At 35.7% G+C, this 14,211-nt stretch overlaps 2 protein-coding genes across 3 annotated transcripts in view; both read left to right on the top strand.

Annotated features, from left to right (window-relative positions):
- The window catches only part of LOC140976335 (uncharacterized), a 32,191-nt gene extending 26,122 nt beyond the window's left edge, over nucleotides 1–6,069 (top strand). The window contains exons 3-7 of the mRNA XM_073440424.1: nucleotides 4,194–4,297; nucleotides 4,394–4,565; nucleotides 4,702–4,842; nucleotides 5,010–5,098; nucleotides 5,214–6,069. Coding sequence (XP_073296525.1) covers nucleotides 4,194–4,297; nucleotides 4,394–4,565; nucleotides 4,702–4,842; nucleotides 5,010–5,098; nucleotides 5,214–5,901 — 1,194 coding nt within the window. The 3' untranslated portion in view covers nucleotides 5,902–6,069. The remainder of the gene's footprint in view (nucleotides 1–4,193; nucleotides 4,298–4,393; nucleotides 4,566–4,701; nucleotides 4,843–5,009; nucleotides 5,099–5,213) is intronic.
- A 1,000-nt stretch (nucleotides 6,070–7,069) lies between these two features.
- Nucleotides 7,070–11,708, top strand: LOC140976332 (thiol-disulfide oxidoreductase LTO1). 2 transcript variants are annotated; one of them, XM_073440417.1, is made up of 8 exons: nucleotides 7,070–7,253; nucleotides 7,340–7,667; nucleotides 8,175–8,431; nucleotides 8,516–8,628; nucleotides 9,048–9,195; nucleotides 10,619–10,756; nucleotides 11,054–11,137; nucleotides 11,265–11,708. In XM_073440417.1, exons 1-8 carry the CDS (start codon nucleotides 7,146–7,148, stop codon nucleotides 11,277–11,279), a joined length of 1,191 nt encoding a protein of 396 aa, XP_073296518.1. In that variant the 5' UTR covers nucleotides 7,070–7,145; the 3' UTR covers nucleotides 11,280–11,708. The 2 variants fall into 2 exon arrangements, with proteins under 2 accessions (XP_073296518.1, XP_073296519.1); XM_073440418.1 differs by having other exon boundaries at nucleotides 11,054–11,184.
- Nucleotides 11,709–14,211: the final 2,503 nt, after the last annotated feature.

Genomic DNA, 14,211 nt, shown 5'->3' with positions numbered 1-14,211 from the left:
AACCGCTTCTTAAGTACACACGATTTGCGAATGACATGCAGTGTTTAGCCTCAACCCAAAAACACTTTGAAATGTTCTTTCTAGCCATTTCTTGTACTGTTCTATTCTTGCGTTTAGTCATGTCATTCTGTTGTGGAGTTTTTGGAGCAGAAAATTCATGTGATATACCTTTCTTATCACACAAAGATAAAAATAAAAAGTTCTCGAATTCCTTACCGTGATCGGTCCTGATTCTGCTTACCTTCAAGTTATGGAGGTTAATGATCCTTGTGAGTAAATTTTTAAATGCAACAAAGATGTCTGACTTTTCTTTAATAAAGCTTACCCCATGTAAAACGTGAGAAGTCATCGATACACACAAAAGAATATTTTTTGCCTCCATAGTTTTCCACTTCCATAGGACCCATAAGATCCATATGAAATAACTCAAGGCAGCGTGTTGTTCCGAAATGTTGCAACAGTGATACCAGAGTTTGCTTACCTTTTGACAATCAGCACAAACATATGGTACTCCAGATGATAAGTTGTGGCATACCCGGTACAACATCATACTTTCAGAGGTTCTTTAAAGTCTTGAAATTTACATGACCCAACTTTTGATGCCAAAGATCAAGTTCACTTACTTTTGCATGTTTTCATGTAAGTTCTTCTCTTAATTGATAGCAATTCCAAATCTCTTTTTCTTAAGATTACTTCAAGTTTGGCAACAACAGACTTTAGCTCAGTATTATGTTTTGAGATAGTTGTGTTAAATCCAGTCAGCATATAACTCTCATACACCTTTTGTACACTTTCTAGAGTGATTACTTCATCTTCAGCTTCCATATCTTCCTGAGCACTTAAATTTTCAGAAGTTATAGAGTTAAAAAGCACATCGATTCTGGAGAGGTGTTCCGGCCAAGTGTTGCAACACCGGAGGCGACACCTAGCGGATTAACTTGTAACCAACGTCTTTCTTCCAAAAGTGTTGTCAACAACGTGTGATTTTCTTCTTCATTGGGTTCTTCTTCCTCGTCAGATTCCTTATCGCTTAGAAAAACATTGAATCCTTTATTCTTCTGAAGTCTATTCGCGCATTCATTTGCATAGTGTGCGAAACCATTGCATTTCCTACATTGCACAAAATCAAATCTTCTGGAATTAGATTGATTGTACCTTCATTCCTTTGTCAAATTCGTCCTTGTTTAGGAGACTTCTGAATTTTTTATGGAGCAGAAACTTAGATTGTTGTCCTGTCTTTTTTTGTCTTTGATTCTTTTTAAATAATCTCCAAATTTCTTCGTGATATAAGAGATAAGAGTCTTCACATAAATCCGTCTCATTGACTTCGTGCGACAATCGAAGAAGATCATTGTATGAATAATTTGATACTTGGCAAGCAATTGTCTTACCTTTGTCCTTCTTCTGCATATCCATATTCATATCGAAAGTGCATTGTGAGCTTATCAGATCTTCCAATGCAATTTGAGTTGTGTCTTTTGCTTTATCAATTGCACAGATCTTGATATTGAATATTTCAGACAGAGATCTGAATACTTTGCTAACAAGATGTTCGTTCGAGATTGGATCACCGAGACTAAATGCTTGGTTGGCAATCTCTATGAGGCGACAGTCATAGTCAGTGATTGTTTCAGTCTCTTCCGTCCTCAGATTTTCATATTAGATGTTAGCATTCTCAGTTTTGTCCTTCGCACACTTTCAGATCCTTCACACTGTTTTTGAATGATTTCCCACGCATCTTTAGCCGATACATAATTCGCAACCAACTAAACATGTTTAGGTTGACTGAGGTAAAAATAGCATTCAGGGCCTTTGAATTGTGGTTCGAAACTTGTACTTCATCAGTTGTCCATTCATTTTTTGGTTTTGTCAGATCTTCATCTATTCTTTTCGGAGGACTCCAGCCGCTGAAAACTCGTTGCCATGCACTTTCATCTACAGACTTAATATATATTGTGATCTTGACCTTTCATAGACTATAGTTGGATCCATCGAAGATAAGTGGTCGTAGTGCTGCTTTTGTAAGTGACACGTCTATTAATTAGGTTGTTGAACAAAAAAATAAGATCAACACTTAGTATATCAAAAGTAGTGTCTGATACCACTTGTCGGGATTTCTATTTAACGTAAAATGAAAAAACATTGTGTGTATCAGATATCAATGTTGTCACAGATGTTGTAACACCTAGTGACAACACGCAACAGAATAATATATCACACAAATAAATAACTTAAACAAAAATAACTCAGAGATAATTATGCACAAGTATAAATATTTACGCGATGCCTCGGGGCAAAATAATAACTAGAAAAACAACTTGAGTTTACGAAAACCAACACAAGTGATTCTATGAAAATTATCTTCCTTAAGGAATCAAATTACATCCTAAAACAAATAATCAGATTAAAAACATATTTAAGGAACGCAAACATCATGCCGAAACTGGAGCAACACGATCTTCAATCAACACTTTCACAAGTGTTGTCTTCAAATGTCTCTTGCAATCACGGCAACACGTTGTTGCAACACTCTTCAGATAACGACACTCTTGTTAATTGAATTTTCTCTCTCGATCTCTCTCGTGCAAAAGTCTTTTTCAGCCACTAACTTCTCTTCTTTTTATAGACTCATTTTCTCCTAGAGTTTATCCCAAAAAGGAATCCTGTAAAATATGGAAACAAGAGTTTTATCAGAAGTAAACTATTTTGAACAATAATATCATATCATGATAATCTTAACATAATAATTGAACATCTAGAAAGGAAACACCCTTAATTAATTATTTCCAAAATCTTATCAATAAGGAAAAAATAATTTTAAGAAATAAGTTATATATTGGAAATCAACAATTATTTTTCCTTTCAGTTGTTATATGTCTCGAATGACCCCTCTACATGCTGAGTATTTCACAAAATACCCCTTTCATTCTCACCCCAGATAAGGACGAAGAACACATTGAAGAATAAGAACAAAAAAAGTTTTCGGGATGATTATGAATCCCTGTGCCATCAAGATCAGTTTTTCATTTCCGTTATTTGAACTAAGTTGTAAAACGCTTTCGCTTCTGCATTCACATTCGTTTTCATTTTGGAGTTTTCAGTTGTAAAGGCGAGATAATTTTTTGTTATTTATGAAATAGACTAGTTTGGTTTACGATGTGCTACAAGGCTTGTTGTTTTAAGATCGTGTGGTTGTTGAATAACGCCGGTGTCGACGCGCCTGGATCTCGGTGCGTGACAAGCACAACAAAGAATGACGAAACATGCAAATGCTCGAAGGCGAGATGTATTATTTCAGGTGGGTCACACGGTTTCTTAAAGCTGCGGTCGCATAGGAAATAATCAGTGTGTTGTAGAGTGTTTCAGAAGTTAGCTCCTCGATGCTATGGTCCATTCAAAGTGTTGGGGAAGGTGGGCACATAGGCATACAAATTACAGCTGCTGGCGGAGTCTCAAATACATCCTGTGTTCCATGTGTCGTGGTTAAAAAAGCAGTGGGAGTGGGTCAGCCATCACGAGAGTTACCAAGAGGATTAGAAACAAACTTTATCGTCGGAAGATCATCCAAAACCCAACATAAAGTTTGTTTACATAGAACCAGCCTAACACTTCCACTCCTAGTCCTAGCCAAAAGCTAGCCATAATAGAAAAACGACTGAATTTGAATTATCATGTTCCAGCTTTGCTTTACTTTAATGTTATTTTAGGATCAATTGTATCATAAAGTGGATAAAATTTCAGATCAAAGTGTCTAGTGTTTTTGTTCATATAAAGAGAACTTTGGTCTCACTTTGCTTTAACGTTATTTTAGGCTGAATATGAATTAGCATGTTCCAGCTTGACAGGATTGGTTGTGATTCATGATTTTGACATGTAGGATTGCTTATTCTGAAACGGAGATGTCCTCTTATTCTGGTAGGAAGAATCTGTTGGGTGACAATTTTTCTGCTTACCATTTTTTATTTCATACTTTTCAGCATCTAATCTTTAATTGACTAAAAATATGATGAATTTTTTTTAACATTCTTGTCATCTGACATCAGTTTCTTGAATTAATTCTCACACACACTCTTTTAGTCAATTTTTACATTATGTTGGAGGACATGTCGAAATTTTTTTTCCTTTTTACTTTTACTCTACGGCCTATCATCTTTTGTCAATGTTTTCATGTTGTGTTTCTGTGGCGCTCTTAGGTTGAACACGTGATAAGGGAACAAAATATTATGGCTGCAAATGAGTTGATTGAGCTTTTCTGTGAGCTTGTGGTGACCAGACTTTCTATTATTGCAAAACAAAGGTGTCTTATCAAAGCTTAAGTTTGATATCCTTATAAATTAATGTTGTGTGTATAACAAACTGAAAAATAATCCGGCTGTTTAAATATCTTTTACAGGGAATGCCCAGCCGATCTCAAGGAAGGGATATCAAGTTTAATATTTGCGGCCCCTCGATGCTCGGAGATTCCAGAACTGTTGTCCATCCGTGATGTTTTCCAGAAGAAATATGGGAAGGATTTTGTATCTGCGGCTACCGATTTAAGACCCAATGCCGGCGTGAATCGCATGGTATAATTTCATTCCTATCCGTTAAAATGTAGCATCAGTGAAGTAGATATAACTCACTCATACGTATCAAGGAACAATTTTGCTGGACCTTTTCCAAATGAGAAGCCTTGTTTAGTGTTTTTGCCTTCTGCTGCAGCTTATTGAAAAGCTATCTGTTAAGACCCCAGCTGGTGAAATAAAATTGAAAGTTTTGAAGGAAATTGCGAAGGAATACCAGGTTGAGTGGGACACAACAGAATCCGAGACAGAGTTATTGAAGCCCCCGGAAGAGCGTATCGTATACCTCTCACTCTCTTTACACATGCACTCACAGTTCTGTCTCTGTGCAAAACTGACTGTACATGAGTATTATCGCATAGGACTAAGTCTATATGAGACCTATTATATCTAGAATGATAATTGTGTAATATTGTGTCCGATTTTTTACTACTTGCTTTTTATTAGGAAGGACCTGTCAATTTTGCAAGTGCTACCAGTTTACCTGTAAAATCAGTTTTGAAGCGAGCTCCCGAATCAAATCATACAGCTAGCTGGTAATTACATAAATTTGTAAATGTACAGCAACTTATGTTATATCGAAAGTGTTTTTTAGAAAAAGATCTGGCAGATTCTTCCATTTTCAGCATAAAAATCTATATTCTTGTACAGTGAACCAATCAATGTCACATGTTTTCAAGACTTGGCATCTGCTGCGGAAGCGGCTGCAGAAAAAGCACTGGCTGCTGCTGAAGCGGCGGCCGGCCTAGCCTACAAAGGAGCAAAGATGACTGGCACGCATAAGAATCTGAATGAGGCTAACTTTCACACTAAATCTTTTAATTTCACTGGGAACTTTCTACCAAATAGTTTGCCTGCTTTGCAAGGTTTGTCTGATCGGTTTGATGATCAGATAAGGAACAAGACAAATGGTTCTGAGTATTCTTGTTCTGTTAGAGTTCAAGACGAGCGATGTGATGATGATGCTAGAAAGATCCTCAGAAGACGAAGCTACAACTGTCAGACAGCACCAAGTTCTGATATCAAGTTTGACGGATCAGACCGTGATGATGAAGATATTGAGATGGAAAATGCAGCAAGAGATGTTGACACAAGGAAAATATACAGAAGGCACAGCTACAATGTTCGATCTACTGCACGTTCTGATATCAAATTCGATGAATCTGATTATGAAGTCAACTCAGAGGAGATGGACATGCCTACTAGGGGACATAAACAACCTCCACCTAACCGCCAGGCTCCACAAGCTCCAGTTGCTCGAGCTCATCCAAAACTACCTGATTATGATGCCCTTACTGCTCGTTTTGAAGCTCTGAAACATCACAAGTCACAAACCTGAACAGCTGTTTTTGATGATGCCTTTTGTAGTCTGCATGCATATATATATGGATGGTATTGTATACATCATAATGTTGTGAAGCAAAGATTCATATTAATCCATGTTAAAATAATCGCGGTATGCAAATATATCGAGTCTATTATAAATTTTGCTAGGATTTCAAATAAATTAGACGCGGTACGCACAAAAGTTGTGTTTTATCTCAAATCATTTCTGTATGGCATTGATGCATCAACCACACAGTCTTGTGTCAATGAAATGTCTTACTATGGGGCTTAAACTCGAAATCTTGTGTCATGTTGGAACATTAAATGTAGCCGGATCAAGAGGCACGTTAACGGAAGTTTAATGCTATGTGGATCAAAATGATGATGGCATTGCAAAACTGCATATTTTGCCGGACTGAGCCGATTGATGTAAAAAGTTCAAATCACGACATTCAACCACAAACATAAATTTAAAATAGTAATATATAGTTCGTTATTACTAGAATATAAAGTAATTTGAAATAATTGCTAACCTATTTATATACAAATTGAATACATTATCTACATAAATTGCAATTGTGTTTGGCATAGCTGCATCATTACTTTTCTTAAAAATTCACCTTATCAAAATAATAATTATAAACTACCATAAACTAATTACATAAGGTTGGTTAATATCATCAATGCATGTAGCGGAAGTGATGGGCATTTGGGAAGCAAACAGTTGGCTCCAAGTATTGCAAATTCATAATGTTATTGTGGAGTATGATGTTTAAATGGTCGTGACGCGCAAAATTATTCAATTTCAAAATTTTCACTTTGAATTCCTCCAAGGAAATTCATAATGTTATTGTTAAATGTGATACTCAAATGGTTGTCACGTGCTAAATGATTCAATTTCAGATTCTTCAAACTTTGAATCAATTATAGATGATTGCAAAACTCAAGTTTGGAACGTTTCAAATTGTATTTTCAGTTTTTGCTAATAGATCAACGAATCAAGTAGTTCATTCTTAGTCAGGACCACTGCTTCAATGTCTGGTCAAATATGATGAGTCCATCCTTCCCTACTTTTATTTAAGATGTAATTGCTGATTAAAAAAAATAAAAGAATTAGACAGTATAACAAAATAATTACACATATTTTCCATGCAGAGTCGCGTTTTAGTAAATGCGCTATGTAAGAAGTGTAATTCAGGAGTTTTTGTTAAGTTCCCTTCACCAAGTACTACGTGAGAATACACCTTCGACTGCGTGATGTGGACTTCTGCATTCTTCAGCAGCATATCATCCCCCTGTCTTCCCTTCCATCGAACTCCCTCTCTATCTCGTCCATTTTATGCTCATTCAATTCCACGTGGAAAGGTTCGTATTCTGTCCTCTTTTCTCCTTTGGAATGGTTTTTTTTTTTTGGCGATTGATTGTTTAATTTAGTCGATTTGTGATGGTAGAATGGAGCTTGGAGACGGGAAGTATTGATTCTCAGATTGAATTGCGTTTCGGAGCGGAATAAAGGTGCTGAACCTGCTCAATCTGAGTTCCAAACGACGGCGCCGGATCCTGCACCATCGGAGTCGTCATCCTCTTATTCGTCAGGAAATCACGGTGATGATGATACTGGCATTTCGGTATACAAATGGTGTACGGTGCTTGGAGGCGTTGGATTTTTGGAGACTGCGTATTTGACGTATCTCAAGTTCACCGATTCTGACGCCTTCTGTCCCGTGGGAGAGGGCTCTTGCACCACCATACTCACCAGTGACTACTCCTATGTTTTTGGTAATCTTTTATCTGATCTTAATTGAATGAGGGACGTTAAGTAACGAGATTTTCGAGAGCTTTATTTTAACCGAATGAATTTCATTCTGATTATCCTTATTTATGAAAGCCAGTGCTCTTGAGTAAAATTGTTATGTGGAAAGTTTATAATATGCCATTTACATTCTAGGAGGAAAAAAAGAAAGTGATTCAGGACTCTAGCATGACAAAGGATTAATACCTGCTTCTACGCTTTTATTCATAGCTTGAGGTTGAGTTCAAGTGTTATAAACACTATGAATTTGCATCTTATTGTTATGGATATCTCCAGTTACCTTTCTGAATATGTTTTCTGTTTTTGTACCATTCATGTAGTGGGATCATTTCATCTGTCCTCAGCTCAAATATTTCCTTGTTATTTTTGAAGGGAAAAAGTCGTTTTCTGTTTGATGTCTTAACGAATACTATTTTCATTCGAAGCATAATTTTCAGAAATTATATCTCATTGCCATCCCTTTCCATTATTAGGTGTTCCTCTACCATTGCTTGGCTTGCTTGCATATGGATTAGTTGCATCCCTCAGCCTACAATTGGATGGAAAGGAAAGAGGGTTTGACTCTGGGAAAAGTGATGGTGAAATAATCTTGCTGGGGACATCTACCTCAATGGCAGTTGCTAGCGCATACTTCTTGTATATTCTAAGCACTGAATTTTCTGGAGAATTGTGTTTATATTGTTTGACATCAGCAATACTATCCTTCAGCTTGTTCTTCATCACCCTAAAGGTTTGTCCGAGGATGAAAGATCAGCCTTGCACTTATAAGTACTTCATGATGTAGCAATGACGTAAAGCTTTTGTTTAATTGCAGAGTTTTGGGACACAACATATTCAACAACGGTTGGGTTCACTTATATCCATATCTATTTTGGTGGTTATTGTCTTGACTGCATCATATAATACTGCCCAGCCTGTCTCTCCAAGGTAGCACAGTGTGCCTGTGATATTGAATAACCTTGTGCATTACTTTTAACAGAAGAATAACCTTGTAACAAAATTCATAATAATCAATAGTTTTGGAATTTTTATTAATAGTGTAACTGTGCAAGAAGTATACATAGGAATTCCAAGTACAAAAGTATGTTTAGATCGAGTCCGATGACCAACAGAAGTTGTCTTTGGCAAAAATGTGGACTGTGACTATGAATTATTACATTGACTAAAATGTTTAAGGAACCCTTTTGGCTTGAATGAAAATTTTTGTTCTTGAATGTAAATAATGGAACTTTGTTTTGTGAGCTCAAACTATATGTTATTGAGACAATGAGACTGTTATAACCTTTTGTCCTAAATGATATATTGTGTGATCTTGCATTATATTCCTTGCCTTGTATTTAACACAGCTTGACCGATATGGAACTACCATATTTCGAAACCAAGGTCACAAAAAAGTCAAGTCCCGTGGCCCTTTCACTTGCAAGACATCTACATTCAATTGGAGCTAAATTATATGGGGCTTTCTGGTGTTCACATTGTCAGGATCAGAAAGAGGTAATTTCTCTTTCGCTCTACTTCCAGTCAATTTGATGTAAGTGGTCTGTGGTTGGTTACTCAACAAAATATCATATTAATTATAAAGTCTGCTACATAATTAAATAAAGAATCAGTGTTGTGGTGATTTGATCAGGAAAACTACCTTGGTTATTTACAAGAAAAATCAAACTCTATTTAATTTTCGCTCATGTATATATGCACACACACACACACACATTTGAGACATGGTGGAGCACTTGTTGGTTAGATTGGCAAGTTGTTTTTTTTTAAAGATTTCATGTTTTCAAGTCATGTCTACTAGAAAAATGCAACCTATCCCAACTTGGATATAATCATTAGAAGACTCATTCTTCTGTCCTTAACATTTTTAAATGGTACGGCTCCATTGAGATTTTTTACCAGTGATTCTTAAAAGGCCTTGGAGAGGTTTTAAAGTTTGTTTTCTTCCTTGGACACACTAAAATGTATCTTCAGTTTTTTAACCCGTCCATTCCTCATGTTACCCTTCCATTTCTTTCTTTAGTGAGTTTTGTACAAGTTAAAGATTCGAAATACTGCACGAATAATTGTGCCATAAAAATTTGCCAAATTAAATTCTTTTAATGCTGGTAGGTTATCTAGGAGTTTTTGAAGGATTAGAAGTACTAAGTTGCTCTAGGTTCTCATTAATTAATTGATAAAGGATGTCCTGAATTTATAATACTGAACTACTTCACGAGCTTTAACTGCATCCAAATAGAAAAAAATGGGTATTCCTGTTTTTAGTTTGTATATTGTTCCTCGAAAACAATGTCTTTAAATTTATTCATCTAACTTGAATATTGATGTCATTGTCATAAAATGACCCATTAGTTGCAAATATAATGTAAGAAATATCAGACACATTGCAACAGAAAACTCATTAATGCTCCCTATCAGAGCAAACACAAAGAATACCTAACTATTAGAGTGGACTCAATAGCAGGGTTATCAGGGATATTTGTCCCTATCAAATGAAAACATACAAGTTTATATGAGTAATTTCTCAAATAATATGAGTTTTGTCCCACAAGTTTAGGTTGTTTGGTGTGTTACTAACATAGAGGTTTAACTTTTAAGTCAACCTTTGTCGTCAAAAAATCACGAGTCTACCCTGCCCGCGCAGAACCTTTTTTTTTTTTTTATTTTATACTACCCTGCCTTAGAACTATTTTTCTATGATAAATATTTTTGGGGGAATGATCGTAAAATTCCAGCAGAAATTACTGTATTTCATTTTTCACTCTAGATACGCTTAGAGACGTTCAATAAGAGATTTTTTAGGTTAGAGATATAATCTTTTGGAGTTAATGTTCCAGAATGCTGGTGAACTATTATCATGTTCCAGATTGGACTAACTATTTTTTCTTTGTGCTTGCTTGTATTTGATTTCTGCGGACAGATGTTTGGGCGTGAAGCATCCAAACTTTTGGACTATGTGGAGTGCTTTCCCGATGGTGTAAAGAAAGGAAATAAAATGGATCAGGCTTGTTTAGATGTTAAAATTGAAGGCTTCCCTACCTGGGTAATCAATGGTCAGGTATGATACCTCTTCAATTGAATATGAAACCACGGTTCACAATTTTTTTTCACGCTTTATTTCACCTTCATGAAATTTATCTAAAACTGATGATGATTGCCTCACCAGCCACTTCATTTGATATGTTTTGATTGCTTGTTTCTATAAATATGTTAGATATTACCGATAAGAATTTTTTTATTTTTTATTTTTTATTTTTTATTTTTTATTTTTTCATCATCTTGGGGTTGCCTGAGGAGTGGTGCCTTTTTATACACCTTTTCTGATGCTTCATTAGCTAAAAGGTAGTTGTTCCAGGTTTTAAGTGGGGAGAAGGAGTTCGCTGAGCTTGCTGAATTATCTGGTATCAAACTTGAAGATTTAAGCCAACCAAAGGGGAAGGTCACCCCCTGAGAAACTAGCTGTGCCGTATTGTTTAGTAGCCTAAAGTAACATGATTGCACCTCTTCTCTATGTTTCTACAGTTGCCATAATATCAACTAGCCTTATTTAAACAATGTTCATGCAGCTGTTCTTTCCTTAAATGATTTTCATGGATATACAATCTTCATCGGTATGGAGCACAAGGAGCAGAGAGAATGAAAAAGGGAAGAAGGTGCACCAATTCCTGAATTTTCCTGTGAAACATATGTTCCGAAGACATTGCTGGTTGCCAAATGAATTTTCTTTACATGACGGTGTATCGTCAAAAATTTGTAAATGGTAGCAGCAGTGACTGATCTGTTATAGTTCATGGGTGAGATTTTCATGACTCTTGTACATCATGAACGATTGAGTGCAGTTCCTTGGGATAATGGGATGTTGAGCAAGTAATAAAAAGAATTACGGATTGTGGAGATATTTTTGCTGTGAATCAATAAATCTCTTTTGTGAATTGTCATAAGCTCAAGCTGTGTATATCAATTTCTTTCAATAGGTCCATCCTCTGGTTAGACCCAGATTGTCTCTTCAATTCCCAGGTCTTCACCTCTCTACTCGTATTTTATAGTTTCTTACTTTCAAGCAACGGAACGTACCCCGAGTTTATCCACAATGAGGATTATTATTCCAAGGTTGATCCTTTTTTGGGTTATCGTTGTAATTATTTAAAGGACACGAAGTGGTAGCTTGTGTAATTAGGTTAAAAGTTTAAGCCGCTTGAAATGTCCATATAATTTACACTAGACAAACTAATCTGTTAACAGGAGCATCATTAGGCAAATTTCTTAGTACTTTTATCATCTCTCTTTTGCCAAATACAGTAAATTGCGCAGCAGTTAAATGAGATGATGTTTTATAAATCCTTTCCATTTATTTGTCATGTGAAATTATGAGAATGACGAGTTGAGGTAGGCACCTACTTGGCATGAAATGTTGCATTTGCTGCGCCAAAAGATCCTAAAGACAATGGACACACAATTTGCTTGACCCTTTTGCCTCAATTGAATGCATAGGCCTACATCTAAACTACTGTATCATGCGAGAGAATGTTAAGAGTTTTTTGATATGCAAACGTACCACCTATACATTCACATAAAAAAAGAAGATATGGGCACTACAGCAGCATTTCAATGTGTCTTAAATAGCACAGTTAACACATTTCTGATGGCTTGTAGTGGTTAATCATTGGCACTTGAAGACCAATAATATTACCAATCGAACTTTTCCACTCTTCATGGATTTTATAATCAAACTAAGTCTTCTTTTTTAAGTATGCAAACCTTCTCTCTGATTTGACCAAGCATCTAGTTTAGCATTAATGAAATTCTGAAGATCCCATCTCCCTTCATTTTCTTTCTATATATGCATATATTATTATAGTTGTTTAGTTAGTTAATTCTAGAAAATCTTTCATCCAACTGATCAACAAACGGTGGGAAATAGTATGTAGCTAGCCATGACACACAAGTGCTCCAATATATAAAAACATTACTGCAAACCGTAACAAACAACGCAATACACAAACATAACATAAATGAACAAAAACCCCAACTACTATATGATTTGAGACAGCAACTGATGACTGGACTCGACTCAAAACCTAAATATGAAGACGAATATATGCTCACAAACCAAAGCTAGAAATTTCGACATACAAGACATCATAGTTAAATCATCAGGAATCCCTTTCGTGCACGGTGCGCTTCTTGGCCTATTGTTTAAGAAATTCTAGCAGTGAATTCCAATCACGTGATATAAATTTTATTTGGAAGGTGGTGGAGACGATATGAATGGGATATAAGGGAACTGAGGGAAGCTGATGGGAATAGAAGAAAATGGAGGCAAAGAGAATTTAGGTACACCAGGGAATGATGGAATAGCTGGAATGGTGGGGATTGATGCCGTAGGCGGCACACTTGGTTTCGGCAATGCGGATGGAATAGTAGGGTTCGTAGGAAATGATGGCATTGGTGGCAAGCTTGCTGCAGGAATGGTTGGGTTGGCTGGAATTGATGGGATGCTGGGTAACCCCGGTCCAGATTGCAACAGATGACGTGAAGCGTCGCATTTTTCGATGTTGTGCGCGACGAATGCCATTACAGAAAGAACCACAAGACAATTGTATATTGTTCTGGCCATGATATGGTTGCTTCAAGATTGAAATAAATAATGAACGAAGTATTGCAACTTTGGATTTGTATATAATTAAGTTTTGGTTTTGCTGATGGAAAACAAATTGGATTTTTGGGGTATATATAGATGAGATTTAAGGCATGCTTTTGGTATTTTTGACTTATGTTTCTTATGTTGGTGGAAATGGGTTTGGTTTGGTTATGACTCTAATGGTTTGTTTGGAAATGTTTCTTGGTCCAATTGCATGGTAACTGGATGAAGTACGTAAAAGTCAATTTCTTGGCCAGCTAAGTTATATAGTGTTTTATAAGTGAGTTCTCGTAAATTCTGAATCAATTATTTTAAATGTGCTTAATCTAGGAGTTGTTAAACAACCTTCTAAGATCTTGTCTACAAAATGGCGTTTTATTTTTCAATTATAAGATAAATAGAAATAATTTGATATATATTTATAAGTCCCATCATTTATATAAATGGAAATGTGAAATATGGCATAATTGATTGGTAAAATAATTGAAATTCACTGGATATTAGAAATGGACAAAATAAGAGGCTTTAAAAAATCAGAACAATAAACTATTATAGGCTTGCGCCCTATATTTATTCTCTAAGTTTTTGAGGAAGTTTGAGAAATTATTTTCTCGGATATACTCGGGTTAAGATTGTTAGATTGAATGTTTTGTATACACTTGTAATTTTCTCCCTATAATAAAGATTTGCAGTAGTTTCGTTAACGTAGCCTATATTAGATGAACCACACAAATCTTTGTGTTCTTGTTGATTATTTTATTCCGTAATTTTTTGCACTAGCTATATTATCATCTTGATCGTCATCATTTCACTGTAATTACCCAACAGTATTAATGTTAAAAAAATTAAGTTACCCAAAAAACTTACTTTCA

This window comes from Primulina huaijiensis, chromosome 5 (assembly GCF_012295235.1).
Source record: "Primulina huaijiensis isolate GDHJ02 chromosome 5, ASM1229523v2, whole genome shotgun sequence".
NCBI classification, from domain to species: domain Eukaryota; kingdom Viridiplantae; phylum Streptophyta; class Magnoliopsida; order Lamiales; family Gesneriaceae; genus Primulina; species Primulina huaijiensis.
The sequence above is the reverse complement of the archived record's forward strand: the minus strand, read 5'-3'. Positions and strand labels throughout refer to the sequence as shown.